Source organism: Balearica regulorum, chromosome 7 (assembly GCF_011004875.1).
Source record: "Balearica regulorum gibbericeps isolate bBalReg1 chromosome 7, bBalReg1.pri, whole genome shotgun sequence".
NCBI classification, from domain to species: Eukaryota; Metazoa; Chordata; class Aves; order Gruiformes; family Gruidae; genus Balearica; species Balearica regulorum.
The window spans coordinates 9,830,142-9,853,168 of record NC_046190.1 but is presented as its reverse complement, the minus strand read 5'-3'; the positions used below and the strand labels follow the sequence as shown (position 1 = coordinate 9,853,168).

At 41.4% G+C, this 23,027-nt stretch overlaps 1 protein-coding gene across 2 annotated transcripts; it reads left to right on the top strand.

The window, feature by feature from the left end:
* Nucleotides 1-881: 881 nt before the first annotated feature.
* On the top strand, nt 882-22,013 carry PLEKHS1 (pleckstrin homology domain containing S1). Of its 2 annotated transcripts, XM_075757864.1 has the most exons (15): nt 882-970; nt 3,227-3,362; nt 4,605-4,696; nt 4,802-4,908; nt 6,279-6,413; nt 7,778-7,853; nt 8,541-8,648; nt 9,330-9,425; nt 12,975-13,085; nt 14,252-14,367; nt 15,645-15,854; nt 15,966-16,067; nt 17,926-18,061; nt 18,930-19,019; nt 21,874-22,013. In XM_075757864.1, exons 2-14 carry the CDS (start codon nt 3,332-3,334, stop codon nt 18,996-18,998), a joined length of 1,389 nt encoding a protein of 462 aa, XP_075613979.1. In that variant the 5' UTR covers nt 882-970; nt 3,227-3,331; the 3' UTR covers nt 18,999-19,019; nt 21,874-22,013. The 2 variants fall into 2 exon arrangements, with proteins under 2 accessions (XP_075613979.1, XP_075613980.1); XM_075757865.1 differs by lacking the exon at nt 882-970 and having other exon boundaries at nt 3,201-3,362.
* The last annotated feature ends 1,014 nt before the right edge of the window (nt 22,014-23,027 follow it).

The following is a 23,027-nucleotide window of genomic DNA, read 5'->3' as shown; positions in this document are numbered from 1 at the left end:
AGAGAGAAAAACATTCCCTTGGGTTGGAACCAGTATCTCTGCTAGATGGACCATTGCTTTAGATCATATCCAAAGAACATTAGTAGTATTTCAGAAGAAAATTTCCCCCCCGACAGACATCGTGTTTGACTGGTGACGTTTGCATTCGGAAGGCTGTGCCAGCAGGATCCCATTCAGAATACGGAAGCCTGACCCCTTCACCTGAACAAGGCCGGGTAGCTGAAGAGTGACTTACAAGCTGTAGGGCATTTCAGCTTATTTCCTGATCAAATTTATACCTATTTTCTGTCTAAAAGCAATTCCCTTGCCATCTGCAGGATTGGTCAAATGGTTTAGTGTGTAAAATCATTATCATTAATGATATGCTGGATGTTTCTGGAGAGGATCCAAAAAATTCAACTATAACCAAGACAGACACGGACCCTACAATGAAAGTACTTGCCATTACATAGGTAGTGTAAGAAATCCTGCTTCACCATGGTATGTTTTAGTGAATGCTGTTCTTTAAATCTGAACTTGGTTACATTTTATGATACTTTACAATCTTTTACGGTTCTTAATGTTGCTTTATCTTCCAGTCATGAGTGGATATTGCATTTTAGCTCAGGGGAAATGAAGGGACTCTTTAGAAAGCTGAACCAACAAAAGCTGTTTCCAGGCTTTTTTCTGCATGCAAGACATTTATGGCTGCCTCAAGACTGCCTATTCTTTTCATTGCTTGTAAGTGAGTATTAGTCTTCTGGATTTCCCCTTTCAGAACAGTCTTTCATACGTGTTTTGTGGCAGAAGTAGGAATTTCCTTGTGGGTCATATTTCAGGGTGTTTGTATTTATACACGGACTGTAAGGCGGCAGTCACAATGCAGGGCAAGGACATACTCTGTTTTGCTGCTGGAGGCAATACAAGGAATCTGGAAATCCTTGAAGGTGTATTTCTCTAAGACCTTCTACACCATGAAGACATTTTGCCTGTAAGTATTAACACAGTTTGTTTTCCTTATCTTGGCATTATATTTTTGAAGTTTTATAATAGCCTTCATCTTAATCATTTGCAGCATTTTATTTGCATTTTGACTGAAGTGCCTCATTGCATTTCAAAAGGATGAAAGCAATCAAATCTCTTAATGCCAGGCATACAAAAATCTGAGGGGGTATAATAATGGAATTTGGCATTGTCTATTCTGAATTAGACATAACCTGTTTAAAATGTTGCTTTCAATTGAAAAGACAATTAAACACAACAATTGAAAACTTCTTCCCAAAGTACAGAGTGAGGTAGCCCAACTGTAATCTCATGGGATTTTGTCTTCCCACCTGCAAATCTTGACTTTTACTGAAACCCAGAAAAGACTTTTGTCCTGTCGTAGGCTCTTGGAACATTGTTTTACAAGAATTGCATTGTTTGCTAGTCACAGAGACTCTGTCAGTCACGTTGAAAAGAACATTACATTGCCTTTCATTGCAACCCCAGGCGTGTGCCCCTGCTATTGACACTAACAATTTGACTTTCCGTGCAGTCATTTTTAGTTCTGGAAGTTGCTTTTTTGTCCTTTTTTTTTGGTAGGTGATAGATGAAAACCTTAGCAGTGAATTTTATAACAGTCTGTCACAGCATTTGTACAACAAATCTTTCTCCCAAAAAGGCAAAATCACAAAGGTTTCCTTAAAAAAAAAAACCAAAAAACAAACCACCAAAAAAACCCCCACCAGGCAGAAATGCTCTGCAGAGATCTCCAGTGGACCTAGGTTTGCAGTGGGTCATTCTCATTTGCAGTGGGTCATTCTCATTTGCAGCTCAGCAAAGAACTAGAGAACAGCATTTGCAACCCTTCAGATTTCCCCAGAACAGGCTCTGCAGCTTCAGGTGGCACACATGTTGGAGACTCTGTAACCTCGTTGTAGCTAACAGACAACTTCAAGTCAAGTTACTAAAAGGAAAGGATTTGATTTTGCAAGGAGTGGGAGCTTTGGGGTAAGGCAAAGGGAAACTTTTGAAAAGCTTCCTAAATGATGTTGCATACAGACGTGGTGTTACAAATTGGAAATGTACGTGAGAGAAACTAGATCTGATTTTAAATAAAGAAGAAAGCAATTGTGAATTAATAAAAAGCTGTCCAGTGTGCAAAAGGTAGTGCCGTGCATGCAATCGACTGGGAGGAGTGCAGAACTCACATACAAATTGCAAGGAAATTGCAGTGCTTTGGAGATCTGGTTCTTATCCAGACACCCAATGGTCGTGTTCTCGAAGGAAAGCACCGAAAGGCAAATTAGCTCAGAAAACACCCCAATGGAATCCCATTAACCAAACCCACCTTTTACCTTCTCAATGCTCCATCTCTGTGTTCCTGCACTTATCAAATCCCACAGAGTGCTGCCTGCATGTTTTGTTAAAAGGTTATTTAACAAAACTTCGGAGAGGTCCATGGAAATGCGTCGGCACATTCTGCCTCCCTGCCAGCCTCTATTCCCATCCCTGCCACAGCCCAGCTATGCAATAAGCAGGTTATTTAACTCCTCAGGTTTACAGTGAGATTCCCATTTCCCTGGTAATATTGTAGGAGACATTGCAAAAATAAGTTGATGTAAATAAAACCAGATATTCTCTGTTTACCTCTCTGAAAAATCATAATACTAATCCAGTAATTAGATCCAATACTAATAATACTTAGAAAGCCATGAAGTTTATTTCATCACTGTTTATAAATTGCTCTGAGGGCACTGTATTAAGAATGCTACAGACTTGCAAATTATTATGATTACCATGGTATTATGACTAGATTTTCTAAATAGATTTTAAACTTTTTAGGCCAAGCTATGCCTATTTTATACAGAGCTGATCACACTGCCAAGGCAGTGTAAGAAACATATATGGGATGCAATATTCCTGGGTTACAGGTATTGTGTCTAGTGCAAAGGAAGGGGCAAAATTAAGTTCTGTTGGCAGATCTCACTACTTCCTAGGCAAATCATCTCTTTGCCCTGTATAAATGTATAATTGTTATTAATTGTAATTTTATAATTATATCAGAATAAATACAATATTATAGCATATAATGTATAATTTACCTTATTATATAAAATATTATGATGTATAATAGTATGCTTAAATGAGTAATTACTATTACAATTATTTATATAGTTTTTAATAGATTTTTCTATGTTTATTTTATACAGTTTAACCATCACTATGAAAATAAACACTTGTGAGATATTTGTTATTTTCTCAGGCCTCTGTGCGTGCAGTGAAATGCTGCTCAGCAGCAAACAAAGTGAAAGGAATTAGCTTCAAGGTTTTTGCTCTCTTTACTATCTGGGTGGAAAAAACAATCCGGATGGCTTCTACAAGCGAAAGAAATTCTGCAGGTACAAAATTGCATTTACTAAGATTTGTCAGTGGTTGAACAAGGTTTTAATCCATTCTGATCAATATATGATACCATTCTCTTTGCCTCCCACCTGCCAAGGATTCTGTGGTAAACAATAGGTGAAAAACAGGGGAAAATAGCATACTGAAATATTTGGCGATCTCCTCTGGACTTACATTGTATGTTAATTCTGCCCCTCTGCTTCATTCCTTAAAGAATCTGTCCTAACTGCAGCATTTCCCTTTATAGCAGAATTTTTCTTGTCCTTAACACAGAGGTTGAACTGACATTTGTAAAAAACATTAAAATCCTTAAATATTAACTGGGAACTGGAAGATACAGTCAGTATCTCCGAGGCACTGATGATGAAGCCTGACATCCTCTGAAGTCAGTAGTAAATGGGCTTTCAGAATCAAGCGTTTCTTGCATCACCACAAAGTTTGGTCATGTTACATTTCCCAGAACGTTTGTATACTCTCTACTGTCCATTACTGTAAGATCCAAAATGAGGTTGACTGTGCTCCTTTCAGTCACTGGATTCTTAAAAAATATTAATTTCCCATACACAGTTTATAGCTTAAAAAGTTGAATGAGATGATTGTCACTCCTTTCATTGGGTATTAAAGTGCATTAATACAACTGAGATTTTGATCAGAAATCCACCAATAATTAGAAAATATGAATCTTAAACTACAGCTGGCCAGAGAGTATGCAGAGTCGTAAACAAATACATGCAGGCATTTTTTCCCCCAAGGCTTTAGTTCATGTTTTACTTGTAGGACTTTGTTCTGTGGTCACATCATGATTCACGGTGTAGGATAATCTATTGTTAGCTGTGTTTGCAACCTATCCAAATTGAATACCATCTACAAATTGCATTAGGGAGCTGTTTACTGTCTTTCAGATCACTAATTGTGAAGTTAAATGAGAGCAGGCTCCAGAAGTTAAATAAGACCAGTTAAATATGATAGAGGCTCACAATATCTTCCAAGCCCCCTACTTTGTTACTAATGTTTTTACAGTTTGGGCCAGCTGTTAGCAGTAACATCATGAAAGCATGGCCTGGCCCTATATTTTATAGCCTTAACTTGTGTTTTCCTTCTGTAATTCTAATGTGCTTTATGGCCATTTAAGCATAGAAACCCAGTGCTCGGAAACAATTTCTAGTTCGAGCAGGTCTTTGTAAGAGATTAATTGGCAACAAATTAAGTGATGGTGCCGTTCATTTCTCTTTGATTAGTGAGAACTCAGGATAGGTTTTGCCCTGAAGGTGGAGCCTGCAAGCATGGATTCCTCATCAAATCACCACCTCCTCAACTTTTCGGCTCACAGGTATAGTAGCACAAATTAGTCATTTTCCAGCAATCCCTCAAAAAACATCTGTTACTTCTGCTATCCTGAATTTTAATGGGAGACAAATTTCTTTCTCTTTGGCAGAGTTCCTGGAAAAGGCGTTTTTTCATCCTGTCCAAATCCAGCAAGGGCAATTATATCCTGAAGTATCTAAAAGGCCAGAACATAAAAGGCTCCATAGCTGTTGATCAGTATGTAACTCAAATGCATCACCTTTTTATTTTAAGTCACGTATCAACACTCTTAAATGGCCACTGATTGTACAGACACTTGTTCCTGATTGAGGTTCTTGATCCAAATCCTGCTGAAGTCCATCAAGAGTCCCTTGGCCTTTTGTAGGCTTTGGGTGCAACTTACACTGTATGATATATGTAGAAGTAAAAATCCTAAATTGCTTTGATGAAATTTGATACATTTATGTGAGTGATTGTGGTGATGTGGTATCTGCAAACCAGACATCTTGGCACTGTTATCCCAAAAGCTGTATTTGTATAGTAGAAGATACCTTATCTCCTGCGAGGACAGTGCTATGCATTCACTCACATGCAAGAAGGATGGGCTATGCCACTCTTAACTGTGGCACACAACCTTTCCCACCTTACAGCTTTGCAAAGTGCTTTGCAAGTTGTGAAAAGGTCTCCTGGCTTTCACGTAGCCCTTTGGGCTGATGCTGGCTGCCCCACTGCCTCTTACTCTGCTGAGCATTTGCTCTGCTTGGCTCGTTTGGGTTGGTCATTTTATTCCTCTCAGCACAGTGCCCACTGCAGCAAGGCTGGGTGTCATCAGCTTTGTACTATGTCACACGAGCTATGACCTACATAGAAGGGAAACAGTAAATGTAAAGGGAAATGTAAAGATTTTACCAGTCAGACCTGGAGCTTTATAATCCTGGCTCCTGGAATTGTTAGGCAGGGAAGTCACTGGACTCACATTGCTGTTGTACTTCTTCCATTAAAAGGATTTATATTGTGAAGCTTTTGAAAAATTCCAGCTTACTCAGTGGTATCAAGTTACTTTATTACCATCATTATTGCTATTATTTTAACTATTTTTAACTTCTAGGAATTTAATAGAAGTAGTGTTTCCATTTAAGTACCCATTAAGAATACTTCTTGTTTGTTCCTCTTTCCCTCCATTAAAACAATGTTAATGTACAATTAGTTTCAAATTAAATGTATTGTTCTGTAGTGGTTCAAAAGCATCTGCCAGGAATTTTTCTTACTATCATTTATTTTCAAGATTCTGTATTAGACCAACAGCCCCTTTTTTTCAGAAATGAGGATCCAAAATCTGGACATGAGTCTTTGCAAAAGTTGATTTTATGTTTTTGCTTGGAAGTTTTCTTCATTGAAAGACCATCTGTTCTAAATGTATGTGTTTATTTTCTTGAGAATTTTTTTTGTGGAAAAATGTTTACCTTTTCCCATGCAGATCTCATCATACTGTGCTGTGCTTAGAGTAAAATACACACATAAAACACAAACACATACATAGGTGTGTGATGTGTGTGTTTGTATGTACATATAGTTATGTAGCATGTTTCATATGGTTATCTTAACAGAATCATAAATATTGAAGTTGGCGTAAGCAATCCTGAAATTATGGAAACGGTGAGGAAGATGTTTAAATGCCTTCCTGAACAGGTGATGTCCATCAGTACTGGAAACAGATGTTACTACCTCATTGGGAGCAGCAGGTAGGCACAGAAAGATGTGCAAATGCAAGATAACATTACAGTTAAGCTAATGTAACACTAAGTCACTGCCCCAAAGCAAGGTCCCACTCCTCCACAGCCACTCCCATCCCTTCCTGTGTCTCAGCTACTGATGGCACAGCTCCGGGATGAAACGATTCCATTGGTTGCTCCAATGGAAAACTGCTCTTTTCTATGTCAGTTTTTTGCCCCCATGGCCGGGTTAATCTTTGCTCATTCAGACAGGTGAGCTAACCTTCCCCGCAGCCACACTGCTACAACATCCAGTGTGTGAAAGTAGTGGGATCAGGTGGCTAGGAGCGAGGATGGCAGTGGCAGTACATCAGTGCAGTGGTGCCATGACAAACTATACTGGTTAAGGGTTAAGGAAGAGCAGAGAGCTTTGTTTTCTCACCCAGCAGCTTCTGGGAATTAGGAAAGCTTCTGCTCTTTATGGATTAACCACAGGAAATAATCTGGCCCTGGAAAGTAGGTTGTTAATCAAGATAAGCAGATTGAAGGGGAAAATTCCCCTGAGGGACAACAGATCCCAAAAGGAATGACTGGGGCCTTTGCTGCAGCAGGGTGGTGTGCTCCCTGCTCTCCCAGGCTGCAATCTGGTCCTCAGAAAGGGCAGAAACTGCTGTTGTGGAGGTGATCAGCCAAAGCTTGATTAGGTGAGGGAGGACATCTGGCACAGTGCTCCTCTGCTGCTGCTTCCCAGCTTCTCCTCTGCAGTTTCCCAGCACAAGCGTGTCAGGGATTTTTCTGCCTTTATGCAGAAGAGCAGCTGATGTGTGAAATGCCGATAAGCGCAGAAGAAAAACACATACCTGTGTGTTACTTGAGCGTGCCACCCCACGCCTTTCCCCAGGGCACTGCTCTCACAGCCCATGCTCAGTGGGAAACGTTCCAGAATTAATCCAACTAAATCCACCGCAAGCATGAAACAGGGCTTCAGGGGTCTTCTCATGGCATATTTCTCGTCCTGTTCTCCCAAACACATTCCCTTGTTAGCTGTCTTTATGGCAGCACTCAGCAGAGCAGCATTACACACAGAAAATGAAGCAGAAAGCACCATCCCAGCTCTCCGTCTCTCTCTCCCTCTCCAAGTCTCTTGCACACACACACACCCACAGAGCCCCCCCACATACCTTTTCGCTCCCAGGCTGTACCTCTCCGAGGTCAAACTTCGCCATCTGGCTATGGCCACCTGCGCGCTCTCCCTTGAAAGGAAGGTGCAGACCTTCCCCGTTGATTTCAGGAAGCGTTAGTTTGGGCCCCATAGGAAGAAGTGGGTAGGCAAATGGGTTTTCCTTGTGCTTTACCTGTGAGCAGGTTTTCATTTCTGTTGTTCTAACCTACAGGCAGGAAACAGAGGACTGGGTCACTGCAATATCTTCAGTCTGCAAGGAGGTCAAAAGAGGCGGATGCTGCCCTCAGGTGACATACCACTACACTTGATTTTAGAAAGAAAGAAGTTTGTAGTTTCATTAGAAACCTGTGCAAAGGAATTTCCCTGATTTTGGCCTTGCAAGTTGACTCTTGCCTTGGTTAATCAGAAATCCATTTTCCATAAATCCTGTACCCTGGCTTTATGAATTAAGCAGGCATTGCACAGTCTGTCTGCGCTAGGATTGATTTTACGTTGAAGGAATCTCTTTGAAGAGTAAGCCACATGGAAATTAGGAGATGATTGACATTATGCTGCAATGAATTGCACCTTTGATGCATCAGAATGAAAATGTGTGTTATTGTTACCGTGTGCTTTTTGGTTATATTTACATGCTGTTTTACAAACTGATCCACATCTAGTCTGTCAGTGTAGGAGCAGCTGGAAGCTCTGTTGGTTCAAACGCTGGCCCAAGTTTCTGCACCTTCTCAGCCAGCCAGGCCTATTAGTTCAGACTCAGCACTAAGCTACTTACAGCTTAGCCTACAGCTACTACTACAGCCTCATCTCAGCTCAAAGTGCAAGCAGGGCGAATGTCTATCTGCCTGAAAAATGCCATCTAGACAACCTCTCTGAGCCATTAGAAGTAAAATTTGGACTAGTGGGATGTGTTGGTGCACTGTAGTCCATGTCCTTCAGGTGCTTGTTTTCTTACACTAATGTCGTCTTATTCCTAGAACCAAGATCTTCCAAATCCAGAAGTCAGAAGCCGGCCCTCCTCTTTGCCACTATTCTTGAATTCTGCAGATACAACCAGTTTCCTGGAAGGGCAAAGTTACCGGAAGGTAAACAGATTAGCCATCCTTAGTAATGAGTTTGCTCCTAGGAGTCACTGTGGAATTTCATTTGTATAGTTGCTTTTTTCCATCAAAAGTTCTTCAGAGCTTGTGCAATGGGTGCCCGGGTGGTCTGTCCTGCTCTCTGGTGGGGTTCCTGAGTAGGATCTGGATAACATCAAGAGTCCTCAGAGGAAAGACTTTTGAGGAAAGTCCGCATGTAAGTAAAGGCAGGTGTTGATGGCAATGAGAAATTATATTCATTGGCTGTCTCAACAGACTGGCAAAGATTAGTGGGCATAAAACAAGCGCCTGTAGATTCACTTTGGCATTCCTTAGCAAAGCCATGTGATGATTGTTTTGACAGCTGCCTCCCACATTCCTCCTGTTTTGTGATTGTACTTCTCTTTGTCTCTTTCTTCAGGCTGTGAAGCCTAGAGGGGAGTTCAGGTGCAGTTACCTCTGTGCCTTCCAGATTTTCCCCCTCAATATTTAAGTAGAAATGAAGGAAAGCATTGCTGCTGTCCCAGAGCAATTGAAGTCCCCATCCTCTGGTGACAGGCTGAATATCAGCCAAGGGAATGTCGGTTTTCTCCAGTCACAAAGTTGCATGCAAATAGCCCAGCTGGAGGAAGCTGAATGCAGGTGAAGCACTTCTAGGAGGAGTCAACTCTTTTCTTTTGTGTACAGGAGAATGGTCCCTCGGAAGACAAGAACAGGCCTAATTCAGATCCTGGCCTTCATCAGGCTCGGTGTGACTCACCAAGAGGAGTTTTTGCAAGCCTGGTGAGCAGAACAAATCACACAGCTCTTGATTTGCTCAGTCAGAAGTGACTATTGGCTCTTATCTCGAGTATCTCTAACTATAGATTATTCGTCTACTTTTCCAGCACACTGAGTTGGTGTTTGAAAGTTTCCTAAATATAGCTAGTCTGTTGTCTTGTTTAGCACTGAAAATAACATTCTAAGAACTTGCTTGAAATATCCTTTGTTTACTTTGTTTCTTAGAGGCAGATCCTCAGAGCTTCTGTGCAGCAATTACAACTTGTGGCAGCTCTCACAAACTTGATCAAAAAGCTCTGAAATTGCACTACTTGAGGATTTGCTCCTCCCATCACATTTCTCAGATCTGCCACAGTCTTCATAAATGGTTTCTTTCTGCAGCTCTGCCAGTAGCAATTGAATCAATGTAATTGAACTACAGAACAAAGGCTTGTTAAATTGAGGCACACCTCAGGACTGACCTTCTGTAAGCATAAATACAACTTCAAGTAATTTAGCTTCCATATCTGGCACAAATGATTTAAAAAGAGACAATGATGAATGTTACCCTATATTATTGGCTAAGTCTTCTGACCTGTGTCCTGTAAACAAACACCTGCAGCAGTTTCAGATGGTTTGCACCCATCCTCTGCCCTGGATTACTGCCTTTGCAGCAGAGTCAACAGAACAGAAGGCACAACCAAGGCTCCACCACACCAGTATGCGGTTTGGCAGCTGAGTTTAAACCCACCTTTATTAACAGTTTATGCATTGGACTATGATCTAGAGTAGCCGAGATGCAGGGGAAAGATCTGTTCTGTTATCATAGCTAACAGGGTGGTAAATCATGTGCTGCAGTCACCATCCATGTGTACAGGCTGGCAGCAAGTATGAGATAGATAGTACAGCTAAATTTAGTGGAAAGTAGAGAAAATAGTTGAAACTACATTGCAATGCCATGGTGAGTTAGCACAGCTCAGCTGATGCACAGGACTTTATGAAGCTGCAATAACTCAATTGTGAGTCTGAGCTCCGAAATGCATTGAGTTAATCATTAGTCTGATTTAACCAGTGCTGCTCTGGATGCATACCAAGGCTCTTTCTGTCTCTTTCTTACACATGCCTTTTCTGTCTCAGTCATTAATTCCTTTCATACTTATGGTGCCTCAGAGAACATGTATTGTATGCAGCTGTTCGAACTAGGACAGACTGACCATGAGGCGTAAAAGATAAGGAATTTGGATTTTACCCTTTCAGCCTGAAGCCGGAAGCTCATATTTCTGTTTTAGCATGTGTGAAGATAAATAACCTTGCCATAGAGCTAACACGAAACAAAATTGTTTGTTCACTTGATAAAAATATTTCACTTGCCTCATAAGTTCAGCATCTACTGAGATCTCTGGATCTATTCTCTGCTCAGTGATGTCTAGACAGCTGACTTCCCGATTAATCCCTTGTATTTACATCCTATTAGAAGTATGACTCCACATTTCTAGTACCTGATTTGGTTTGCTTTTTATCAGTGGTTCCCTCATCCAGGCCCAGATCTTGAAAACTGTTCAGTAGCTATTACTCATGCAAACAGGGCTGTCAATGTCAGTTGAGTGGAGTCATGCAGGCAGGGACACAGCCACCAAGGAGAGGTCTGAGGACCTGGCTCCCTTTCAATCCACATTTTGGAGCTACCAAACCACATCTGACTCAGCGATTTAGCATCAGCCGTTTCGACACACAGCTTTCAATACCTGAAATGCACCAAAATAAGGAGGCCTGATGTGCGTGTTACTGTATTGCAGGCACCTAGGCACCTTTGTCAGGAGTCTGACTTCAATATCTGCTAGACACACCTGATTTTTTGAAAGAGAAGTTCCTCTGTCCAAGGACAAAACATAACTTTTGACCCTTTCCCTAAGAAGCCTAGAACTAACAATTTCTCAGTTGTTCTCCAGGTATCATTTCCATCTACAGCCAATTTTCTCCACCATCTCATTCTCTCTCATGTAAATCCACACTATGGTTCAACAGAGACTTATAGAACTTGCTTAGCTGTACGTCTGAGAATAATTGTACACTGAGGTTAACTGCACTGCTCTGGTTGTAAAGCATGTGGAGGAACTGAGATGTCACCAAACTGCTTTAGGGAAAGGCAGCGCTGCTGCAGCTTAACCCTCTCCTTCCCATTGTCCCAATAGTCTGCAATGGTGCCAAGGGGGAACGCTGCATTTGGCAAAAGGTAGCCACTGTCAGTGATCAGAGGCTCAGTTTGGGAAGCTGATGAGAGCTGTCTGCTCTCTGAAATTTCCTAGGAGCTGGAGGATCTCAAGACTTCATAAAATCACCTCCTCTTCCCCCTCTTCCCCAAGTGTTTACTTGTTTGATTCATCCAAAACCCCTGAAAAGTCACTAGGAAACTCATTCATAACTTTACATCATGACCACAGAGCCAGTCTTGTTCCTGCTGGGGATTTGTTATGCACTTCTTGAAGAACCATTTGTAGGTTTGTTCTGACTCCTACAACATGTTCTTTTTATGTCATTTATACCAACAAGGAACAAAAATACATTCATCATCTTCATTTCTATTCAATGCCAGTTTCTTCTCTTTACATGTAAGAGAGTAATTAGTTTAATTTACTTTAACTTGAAAACAGTACTATATTCAGTGGCATATTTAGCAGTTATTGAAATGATCACCATGGAAACCAAGGATGTAAGTGGAGAGATAAAAAAAGGTTGCATCACAAACATGGCATGGGGAATTGTATTGAGAAGCAGCTAAATACTAATTATCATACTCTTCATTATAGTGAAGTCAACAAGGAGACATAAAAATAAATAATTTATCTTTGTGACTTAGAAAGATAAACTTGGTTGAGGGATTAATTTCTCCTTGGCTTACCGAATTGCTGCAAACTTAGTATTTCAGGTATTTATGAAGGCAGAGTATCACTCAGGACACAAAGGATTCCATGTCAGATCTCCAGCCCTCTGGGGTCTCTTCTAGTTCACAGAGAAATATGAGTTAATAGACTTCTCATTAGTCAGGGAAATCCCAAATTCATTCTTTACTTGATAGCAGTTAAAAGGTGTTTAAAAAAGACAAATATCTCCCACTCCACTTCTAGATTTCCTACAGATTTTTTTCCTAGTGTAAGGATTTTAGAACTGAATGCAAATAAAAAAATATTTTCCACACAAGTGATGCTAAATGCACGCAGATTCATACATGAAGAGTTTAACCCACTTGATTTTCAAACAAAATGACAGGTTGTGAACATACTGTCAATTGCAACTGCCCGGTTGCCACAATCCATCTATGAGAAGTACAAATATTAGTGGTGAGCTTTGTCCATGTGCAGTGGATCTCAAAAGTGTAAGTAGGGACACAACTACAGAAACCTTGCTCTTAAAACAGACTAGCTGTGAGCATATCTCTTTTAAAGGAGAAACATGTCTTCCCGTGTTTTCTGTGGGTATTTGCTGGCTCTATTACTTCTCCATGTAAACAGAAAAATAAATGTTAAGCAATCTGTATAACTGAACCTGATAAATACAAAACTATTCTTTTAACAGGAAAAAAATCTTGGAAAAAGTGACGAAAATCTGCTGTTGCCAGATACAGATGAAGACATCAAAAAGGACGAAGATGACTATTACCAAACTCCCAGCAGTATTTTAGCAAAGGTATTTTATCAGTTGTGAGTTCTGCTGGTTTGTTAATAGCTCCAAGGAGACAGGAGACATTTAATAAGCCAAAAAGAGGAATGGATATGAGGAATCATTAGCCCCTTGCAAAACAAATACATAGATAAAGCAGTAGGTAATAGAGCTTCCATTTATACAAGAAAAAGTACACTAGACTCGTTCAAAGGATCTTTCTGGTAGAAAGTGGCATTTTGACAAAAACATTGCTGATTTTGTTGAAATTCCCCAAATTGTTTGTTTCATTGTAAATGGCTTTTGCATATTGTGTCACGGGATTTTTTTTTTTCCAAAAGTGAAAACATCATATAGAAAATGTAGCTGTATATTATTTTTATATATTTCTAAATGTAATTCTATAGAAGCACCAGTAAGCTGCATAAAACAAAGTAGTACTTTAAAAACGCTGTGAAACCTTTTGGTATCTACATTTCACTGCGAAACAAGGGTGCAGGAGGAATCGTACTGGTAATTTTAAATGAATTTTGGCACCTAATTTGGGAGCTAATTTCTCTAGGCTTCCCATGTAGTTAGTGGTCAGGAGAAGCTATGTGGTCAGTCTTTTGCAGAAGTCACAGCCTCTTTCCAGAGACTGTACAGCTAACTGAAGGACATTAACAATATAATTTTGTCATATAACCTAAGTGCTTTAAGTTAAGCACATCCAAAGTACAAGACTTTTTTTCAACCTGCTTAAATTAAAACGTAACATCATTTTTGTGGTAGTACTTTAGAATGCAGCTGGTTATGTCCCAGCCTGAAAGGAAAGCAAATGGTAGTGTTAATAATACCAAATAACATTCACTTCTAAGTTTCAACTGCCTTTCTAGCTCATGGTTTCTGGGAAGTGACTTATTTGGGAAAAGCCAAGCTATATTAGCCAGTGTGTTTAAACAGCATGAGCACTAAACAAAATAATGAAATTAAGAAGATTTTTTTCTGCAGGCAGAGCAAGGATAGAATCATAGAATCACAGAATGGTTTGAGACTAGGTTGCCCAAAGCCCCAACCAACCTGACCTTGAACACTTCCAGGGATGGGGCATCCACAGCTTCTTTGGACAACCTGTTCCAGTGCCTCACCACCCTCACAGTAAAGAATTTCTTCCTAAGATATTTACATCTTCTGTTGTTATGTCTTTCCAACAGTGCACTACTGAAGTAGCAAAGCCTGACCCTACAGCTGAGTCTGATGTCGCTGTGCAAGAGAAGCCAGTGCAGAAGAACCCAGTAAAGGAGAACATTTATATGTCAATGAAATCACTGTAAGTAACAACTTCATTAAAGTTTTGCAAATTAAAAGTGACATAGTCATAAAGATAGAGCTGTCATTTATGGTATTTGCATAACAATATCTAGAGTCTGCATCTTGTTTGAATGAGTCTTTCTTTGGTCTTGGTTCAGAAAGTTCAGAACTTGTGGGAATACCAGAGTGAAATTCAAACTCATCAACATGAAATTTAAACTCACATTGCAAACTCATGCATTTAGACAGGCTCTGAGTACAGGATGCAGCACTTCTTGTTGACTCATACTTTTTCTAGATTTTTGTGACATAACTGCCCACCACTTTACTCAGATACCACAGCCAAGCTCCAGCAACCTTTCAGACAGGTACTCTCCAAAGCAGGAAGAATTATCTAGTGGTTAAAAGAGAAAGGTAGACATGGGGCATTAGGTCCCAGCTTTTCCAGTAAGAAGTTATATGATCCTGAGTAGGTCATCTCCTTCCTTCCATTTTCCCATCCAAAGAATGGGTCTGATACTATGTAATTTGCGGGTACAGTGTTTGGCATGTGGCAAAGAAAGACCTGAACTTTCTGTCACAGTTGTAGTGCCACAAGGAAACTTTACAATCTCCACAATATAGCACTGAAGAGAAGTGTGCCTACACAGTAAAACCAGAGGACTGGTCATTAGCTATGGCCTGCCATCTACAGACAGTCAACATAGTGAGAGGCAGTTGGAAATGCAGTCCCACGAACCAGTTTATTTCAACAGACTTATTCAGGCTCGTCTGTGTCTTTGAGAGCCCCTGGAAGGAATTACTATAGAAACCTCACAAGCCTATGCCATCTGAGTTAAAATATACCGAGAGCAGCTTTTGCTAGTAACCCGAGTCTTGTTTGGGGCATGGAGGGGAGTTGGCTCCAGGCATTATAAGGCGCATCAAATAAACCTAAGAAACATTCAAGCACGTCTGAGTTAAAGTATCTCCCAAGGGCCAGTATTACATCCCTGCAGAAGCCAGTACAGCCAAGGCCAACAATCTGTACTCAGTTTCTTTGTCAAGGCGTGTTGCTGGCTGGAATGTTTTCAGGCTTAAGAAATAGTCCTTAAATACTGAAAAGGTTTATTTTGGGATTTATGGTCTGTTTATAGAAGGAGTTTATTTTACTTAGTTGTACTTTTGTCCACTGGATATTCTACAAGAACTTGTTATTCTTTGCTTCACTGATGGCTATTTGATACAGCTTCAAACACAGGAAGAGTAGGTGGAATGGCCAAACCAGTTCATTTTTTTGTCACCGTTCCTCATCAGTAGGTTGCTGGATGACAGTTGCCAGCTCATGTGCAGATGTGATGGGTTCCTGTCTCTTCCCAAACTCCAAGACAACAGTGCACGTCCAAGAGACTTGGAAGCAAACACAGACCTACAACTCCCAGAAAGCAGCATCAGCCAGCAGCCAACCCTTCAGAGAAGGCAAAATTCATTACCACTTTCAGTGATTCAGTTGTCTATACTGCTCAGGTTAAGTGTATTCTCCATTTTTCATTGCAGAGAAGACAGATAGGTCTTCTCCATGGATTTCTGTTGAGGTACTGGTAGAGTGTGCCTGATCTCTGATGTTTTCTCTCACAGTCAAGTTACAGATAAGACCCAGCTGCAGAATTTGGATATTTTTGTCCCCCTGGCTGATATTAAGAATTACCTAAAACTTACCGAAGCAGCAGGACAAATATGGTAAGTTCTGGATGTCTTGTGACAGTGCCTGTCACATGTGAATGAGGCAATCAGTGTAGGTACAGAAGTGTGCAAACATACACGTCCATGTACAGTTTTGGCATTGCAGAACAGGGCAAGGTCAGTGTGTTCTTGTACTTCAGTGATTCCTTTCTGCTCTTTCTGCCTCTCCATGTACTTGAGTTTCTATTTGAACTGCTGTTGAAAAGGGCTATATAGAATCGAGATCCCTTAGCATGCTGTGTAATAATTAGTGATGAAGCCCCACCCCAAAAGCTAGTCTTCTAATGTTGGTGTGAAATCACCTAATCACTGCTAGTCAGTTTTATGTCTACTTTGGTGAACCACAATGATGGCATGTCTCAGAAATATAGTGAGGGGATATATCTTGTGATAGGGTAAATAGGGCCTTTCAACCAAAAATCTTGTGGGCTTTAGTATAGGTGGCTAATAAACCTTTGTTGTTGATGATAAAGGTAATATTAGGAAACACGTACAAGCGATAGACTTCAAGTCCCATTTATTTGACTTCTATACCCCCTTATGTACACTTACGTCTTTTGAAGAAAAGGGGGATTTGTGGAAAGAGGTGACAGTCCTTTAGAAAGCCATTAAAACCTGTCTGTCACTGAAAAGGGTGACAACGTGGAACCTATGGGCAGAGAGGGAATCATTTCCAAACCTAGTAAATTCAGTGATTCGCTCTCATCAAATCCTTTCTTATCCTTTTTTCCCTTTAACCTGTTATCCTGTGTCTCTCATATTATTGACCTACAGCACATCGTTTTGTAATTTAAGTAGTAGCACCTGCAAAGCTTTCTGAGTTACGTGTGAGCTATAAGTGAAAACTTAAATAATGTGACAGAAATCAAGATGACTTGAGTTGGATGCCAGCATAAAATTATCTCCAAATTAATCCCAGCACTGGTTCAGTGGTAGAAATGAGTGCAAGTCAGAGTTTTTCACAAGTAGGTGTTAAGGGCTAGGGAACACACGTCTTCTTAGATGGAAGTTAGTGCTCTCCCTAGACCTTCAATATCAATGACTAGGATAAAGAAGAGGGAGGAGAAAAAACATTCAGTATGTACTCCTGTGCAACCGGTTGATCTTTCACTGCCTTTTGCTGTTGCTCTCATGTTCACGCTGATCAGTAGCACTGTGTGCACAGCAGGTCACTTTGTTTCAGCCACTGTCAGCAAGAAGAAAAAATACCCTTGTAAAAGGGACTGGAAATGGGACCCCATCTCAATAATGTCTACATCTAAATTTACAGAGCTTTCTCAGTGGAAATTTGTATTGAAAGAATTCGGAACAGAGCACTAGGTCTGACTGTCAGGTCAACTAATTCTAAATAGCTCATCATCAGGGAGAGTCCATCAGAGACCAGCAGTTAAGAGATACTGGAATTTCCATAAGGACAGCAATGGATTTCTGATCCTCACGGTTACATCATAGATAAAACACATGATAATAAGTTTTAATTCCATTCTTTTGGGATGACTTTGGAAATCATCTCAGTCAAACATAGGGCTGAAACATGTGCAGCAGCATACACGTACCTGCAGCGAGTTGGGCCGACTGTTTTTGAACTGGAATCCCCAACTCTCACTGGTGATCTTGTTAGCACCAGTCTTGCTTGTTAACAAGCTGCAATGCCGGTGTCATGTGCGCTTTTAGGGGGACCTGATGGGATGGATGAAGCAGCTTGGTTTCAGCTATAACCAGATCAAAAATAACCTGTGTGTTATTTCCAGAGGGCAGTACCATAAATGCAATCCTGTTCAGCCATTGCCGTTCTGTTAGCAGTAGCTGGATATCCCGCATGTTTCCTTCATTGTCTGTCCTCCAAATACCCCAGTGTCTCACAGTGGACTGGTCCTTGCCGACTGGGATGTTTGTTTAATCACGGAGACCACATCGTGGCTGTGAATGATCTGCAACCCCAGGATGCGGAGGAGGCTTACTTCTTCATCAGCAGGTCCACAAGAAAAGAGGTAAGCCTGACTAATCTGAAGGTGATAGTCAAATGAATCAAGCCAAATGAGAAAGCAAGCTGCTTTTTGCAACTTTCAGGTGGCTTCATTCAAACTAGTTTACTCTGGTCTGCCTTTGGCATGAATAACTTCAGTGCCAAATAGCTCCTCAGCATCACTCTGATGTAGCATCTCTTATTCCTGGGCTATCTGGGGAATGCAAGGTCAGCACTGCTGTGTTTAAGTACTTGATTTCAAAGAGTCTGAGCAACCCCAAGAGATATTACCAGGCAACCATAAATTAGAGTTACTTGGTACTTTTTGGCTAAGGCCCGTGAATTACAAACTTTGGGAAATAAACAATTGCCTCCAGAGAGAGTTAGAATCATAGAATATCCTGAGTTGGAAGGGACCCATAAGGATCATCGAGTCCAACTCCTAGTTGCTCATAGTTGTTTTGGGTATTGAGCTCTGGTCTCCTACTTCCTATTGGTTATCAAGCACTATGCATCTTCTTGTGTGATACAACCTTTTTTGAAAAATGTGGGAGATTTCTAAGTGGTGCCCTAACATCACTGTAATCTACTACATGTTGATACCTATGTTTCTCTCAGATGGAGTCATATTTCGGTATCCAGGTTCTCTGACCCATGCCAGAACACATACATATTTGAATTTTGCTGAGGAATTTGAGGTCATCAGATGCTGTTGCCATCTAAAGAAAAGCCAGCCAGTCTCAGCAAGGAAAAAATCCTCATCTCTCTTAACAGGAAATTTTTATTTAGCTAGTTAAAATACAAGTCAGAAAGCACAAATGTTGATCAGATATAACAAGCTATAAAAATTTCTCTTGTTTGGTTTTTGTTTTTTTTTTTTTTTCTCTTTTAAGGTGAAACTTACTGTACGTAGGATTCCACATTCGGATATCTTCCATGTTAAAGGTTGCTCATGTTCCTGAAAAAAAGACCTCAATGATTAAGTAAGTGTCAAAGTTAAAGGGAAAAGATCAGGGAGAGGAATGTGATATATAGTGTATGGAAGTGATCTTTATCCTCTAGAGCTGCCAGACATCTTTTGTTGCTGAAGTACAAAGAATAGAGAATGTGCATGTAATTTTCATTTTATGTCCTAATAACTTGTTTTGTTGACGTGGCTGGCATGTGTTTCGCTTGTATTTCATGTTGGCAAATATTTCCGTTACATGAAAAAACCTGAGGGTCAAATCATTTATGAAACCTTTGCGCTGTGCATACTTTGTACTTAAGTAGAAAGTACTGGTTCATGCCTGTACTCGCCTCTTTACGCTGAGTTACATTGATTTATACTGAACTCCTAATCAGTTAGGGGTGTGGAAACAACCTACATTTGGAACAAAGCCACGTTTTCCCTCATTTCCCCTTAACTACAGAAAGGCAAAGGCAAGCTGAGAGCTGTAGTGTTGGAAGGAAGGCTGGTAAATAAAGTGTTGTGTAGTCATTCAGTGGGGCCTCCTCTGGTGCTTTGCCCCCCTTACATTAAGCCACAAAAATACATTCAAGGGATGACAGGAAAAAGAGCTAGTTGGAAAAAAGGAATGTGTCTGGAGCACCCTTGGGTTCACTGGCAGCTGAAACAAGCCCTAAGCAAAGGATGAATGAATGGATCTGGGAGAGAGGAGGGCTGGCCTGCTCTGTGAAAGTGTTATTGGTAAAGACAGCTGGGAAAGCCAGCGAGAGCAATGATGTATACAAAGGCATGTGTACTCAGCCCAATGCAAACAGAGTCCACTGAAAGAGTTTGGTGCTACCGAGTACTACCATAGGGATGTCACAGCTACCGCAGCGTTTCCAGAGCAAGTGCTCATTTGTTTCCCAACCAAGGACATTTCCTGTAAATATTTATTTGTGAATATGTCCTGCTTCCATTGGTGTCATAAAACATGAGTGATTTTCAGCTAATATCACACCAGAAGACGTTGGTGCTTGATGTGGAACTGCCCACAGGGGTGCCTTTAGTGGGTGTGTGATGGGTTGACCCTGGCTGGGGGCCAGGTGCCCACCAGAGCCGCTCTATCACTCCCCTCTTTCATTAGACAGGGGAGAAAAGGTACAATGAAAGAAAACTTATGGGTCGAGATAAGGACAGGGAGAGATCATTCTCTAATTATCATCACGAACAAAACAGACCGAACTTAGAGAGGGAATTCATCTTATTTATTACTAAGCAAAACAGAGTAGAGGAATGAGAAATAAAACCAAATCTTAAAACACCTCCCCCCACCCCTCCCATCTTCCGGGGCTCAACTTCACTCCCGGCTTCAACCTCCGCCCCCCCCAGCGGCACAGGGGGACGGGGAGTGGGGGTTACGGTCAGTTCATCACGCGGTGTTTCTGCCGCTTCTTCATCCTCAGGGGCAGGACTCCTCTCATCGTTCCCCTGCTCCAGCGTGGGGTCCCTCTCACGGGAGACAGTCCTTCATGAACTTCTCCAATGTGAGTCTCCTCCACGGGGTGCAGACCTTCAGGAGCAAACTGCTCCAGCGTGGGTCCCCCACGGGGTCACAAGTCCTGTCAGCAAACCTGCTCTGGCGTGGGCTCCTCTCTCCACGGATCCACAGGTCCTGCCAGGAGCTTGCTCCAGCGCGGGCTTCCCACGGGGTCACAGCCTCCTTCAGGTGCCTCCACCTGCTCTGGCGTGGGGTCCTCCACAGGCTGCAGGTGGAATCGCTACACCCCCTCATCCTCCCTCCATGGGCTGCAGGGGGACAGCCTGCTTCACCATGGTCTTCACCACGGGCTGCAGGGGAATCTTGCTCCGGTGCCTGGAGCACCTCCTCCCCCTCCTTCTGCACTGACCTTGGTGTCTGCAGATGTTCTTACATCTTCTCACTCCTCTCTCTGGCTGCAAAAGCTCTCTGTTTTTCTCTTTCTTAAATATGTTATCAGAGAGGCGCTGATTGGCTTGGCCTTGGCCAGCGGCGGGTCCGTCTTGGAGCCGGCTGGCATTGGCTCTGTCAGACACAGGGGAAGCTTCTAGCAGCTTCTCACAGAAGCCACCCCTGTAGCCCCCCCGCTACCAAAACCTTGCCACGCAAAACCAACACAGGGTGCCAAAAGGGAGCTTTGTACTGTGCTACAGTGACCTCTGTTGCTTACAGAGACATGGTGTGAAATGGCATGTATGCAGAATACATACCTATTCGCTATATGGACATGTACACATTTGTATATACATGTTTGTGTGTGCATGTATTTACATACATATATATTGCTGTAAGACAGATTGTATACATATATTGTATATGTACAATATACAATGATGCAGCAGCAAACCAAATCACTGTTTTTGAAACAGATATTTTTATCTTGCCAGATACAACCAAAATAACTACTGGGTTTAGCAGACATAGGATTATTGTTATTATGAGATTTATATAAGCTTTGATCAAGGTGGATTTGGCCTGAAGGAGGTATTTGTCCACCTTCCAATTGAGTTAAGTCAAGTCAGCTACTACAGTAAGAAACTACACTCACTAAAATCAGCATTGGTGCCACTTACTCCAGTAGTAAATTTGACAAATGTGCTTTGTATACTTCTTTTAAAATCTAGTCTGGAATTTTAAAAAAATCATTATAAAACTTTATTTAGCCAAAGATGAAAACAGCATCGGTAACTCAAAACAAACAAACACAAACATTTATACAATTTATTCAGACTCAGCTCCTTTTCAAAGGATTAATTTCCAGACTGAATGTTCCCACAGCCTGTCGTCTTCTGCTTTTGAGATAAGAGTGTTTGGAACATGCTTATTTCTCAAGGCGGGAAAGGATCACTTTTTGGTATTTCTGTTTCAGTGGTGTTCAAAGGTCTGTTTGTGCTGAATTCTGCATCAAGACAGAGGGAAACCCCAGTTCTGGAACTACAGAGGCTGAAAATGGAAGAAAAGACATTCCCTGGGAGCTCTTCTCCAAAGCTGCTGTGAGACTCCTTTGCTTTGCACTGCCTCTTTGAGCGCAACAAACCCATTTCTGCCTAAGGAGTCTCTGAGGGATGGGATGGCCGGCCATCACCATGCAGGGCTTCTTCCAGCTCTCGAACTGTGTCAGCCTGCTAGGACGGTCCTCTGGGCCTGAATCCTAAAACCACAGATCATCTAGGTCAAGAGTGTCCACTGAGGGTGTCACCCTCGACTTTTGCTGCCCAAGATTTGCCTAAGCTCTTCTTCTGAACTTCAGAAAAGGAAAGTCCAAACCTTCCCGTGTTGTTCCAAGACTCATCTCTCTGTATAATCAGCAAGGGTTTTTTTCCAAATTTTATCCTAGATGATCTTTTTAGGCAAAAAAACCCAACAACCAAACCACAACTGATTTTTTCTTACCCTGTTTTCAGTGGGCACGGGGAATGCTTGATTCCACTGTTTCCAGAGAAATCTTCATTCCAGAAGGTGTTTGTTCTGCCTGTTCTCCTTTCTCTTTTTTTAGACCAAACATCCTGCATTCTTTCAACATTTTTTCAAACATTTCCTGAAAGTAGTCATATGTCACTGAACTGTGGGACAAATACCTTGTTTTCCAGTTATGGGTGAACAAAGAAGGTGAGACAGCTGTAAAACTATTTCCTGGAACTTCATAGAGAAAAATTTCCAAAAAGAGGTGAACTAGCTGAAGAAGCTATGAACCGTAGGTGGTGGTGGGAGGAGAGCTGCCACCGTCAAACCTGCACGCGGCGTTGATGCTGAAGCAGATGTTGAGCAACACACACTGCACCTCTCGGCCGTGGAAGAATGTTACTTTTGGACAAAAATAAGATTTGGGTAGATATAGCATGCACAAGATAATTCCAGAATATTTCAGAAAACTGGGGAATTACTTCTGTACTTCAGTAAACAGTTACTGATGTGTTACCCTGTAATTGATCATTACGTCAGTTTACACAATGATAAATGCAGATAATTAATGTCACGTATTGGCTGATTCATAATGCTTACGGAGATACAATACGGAGTTGA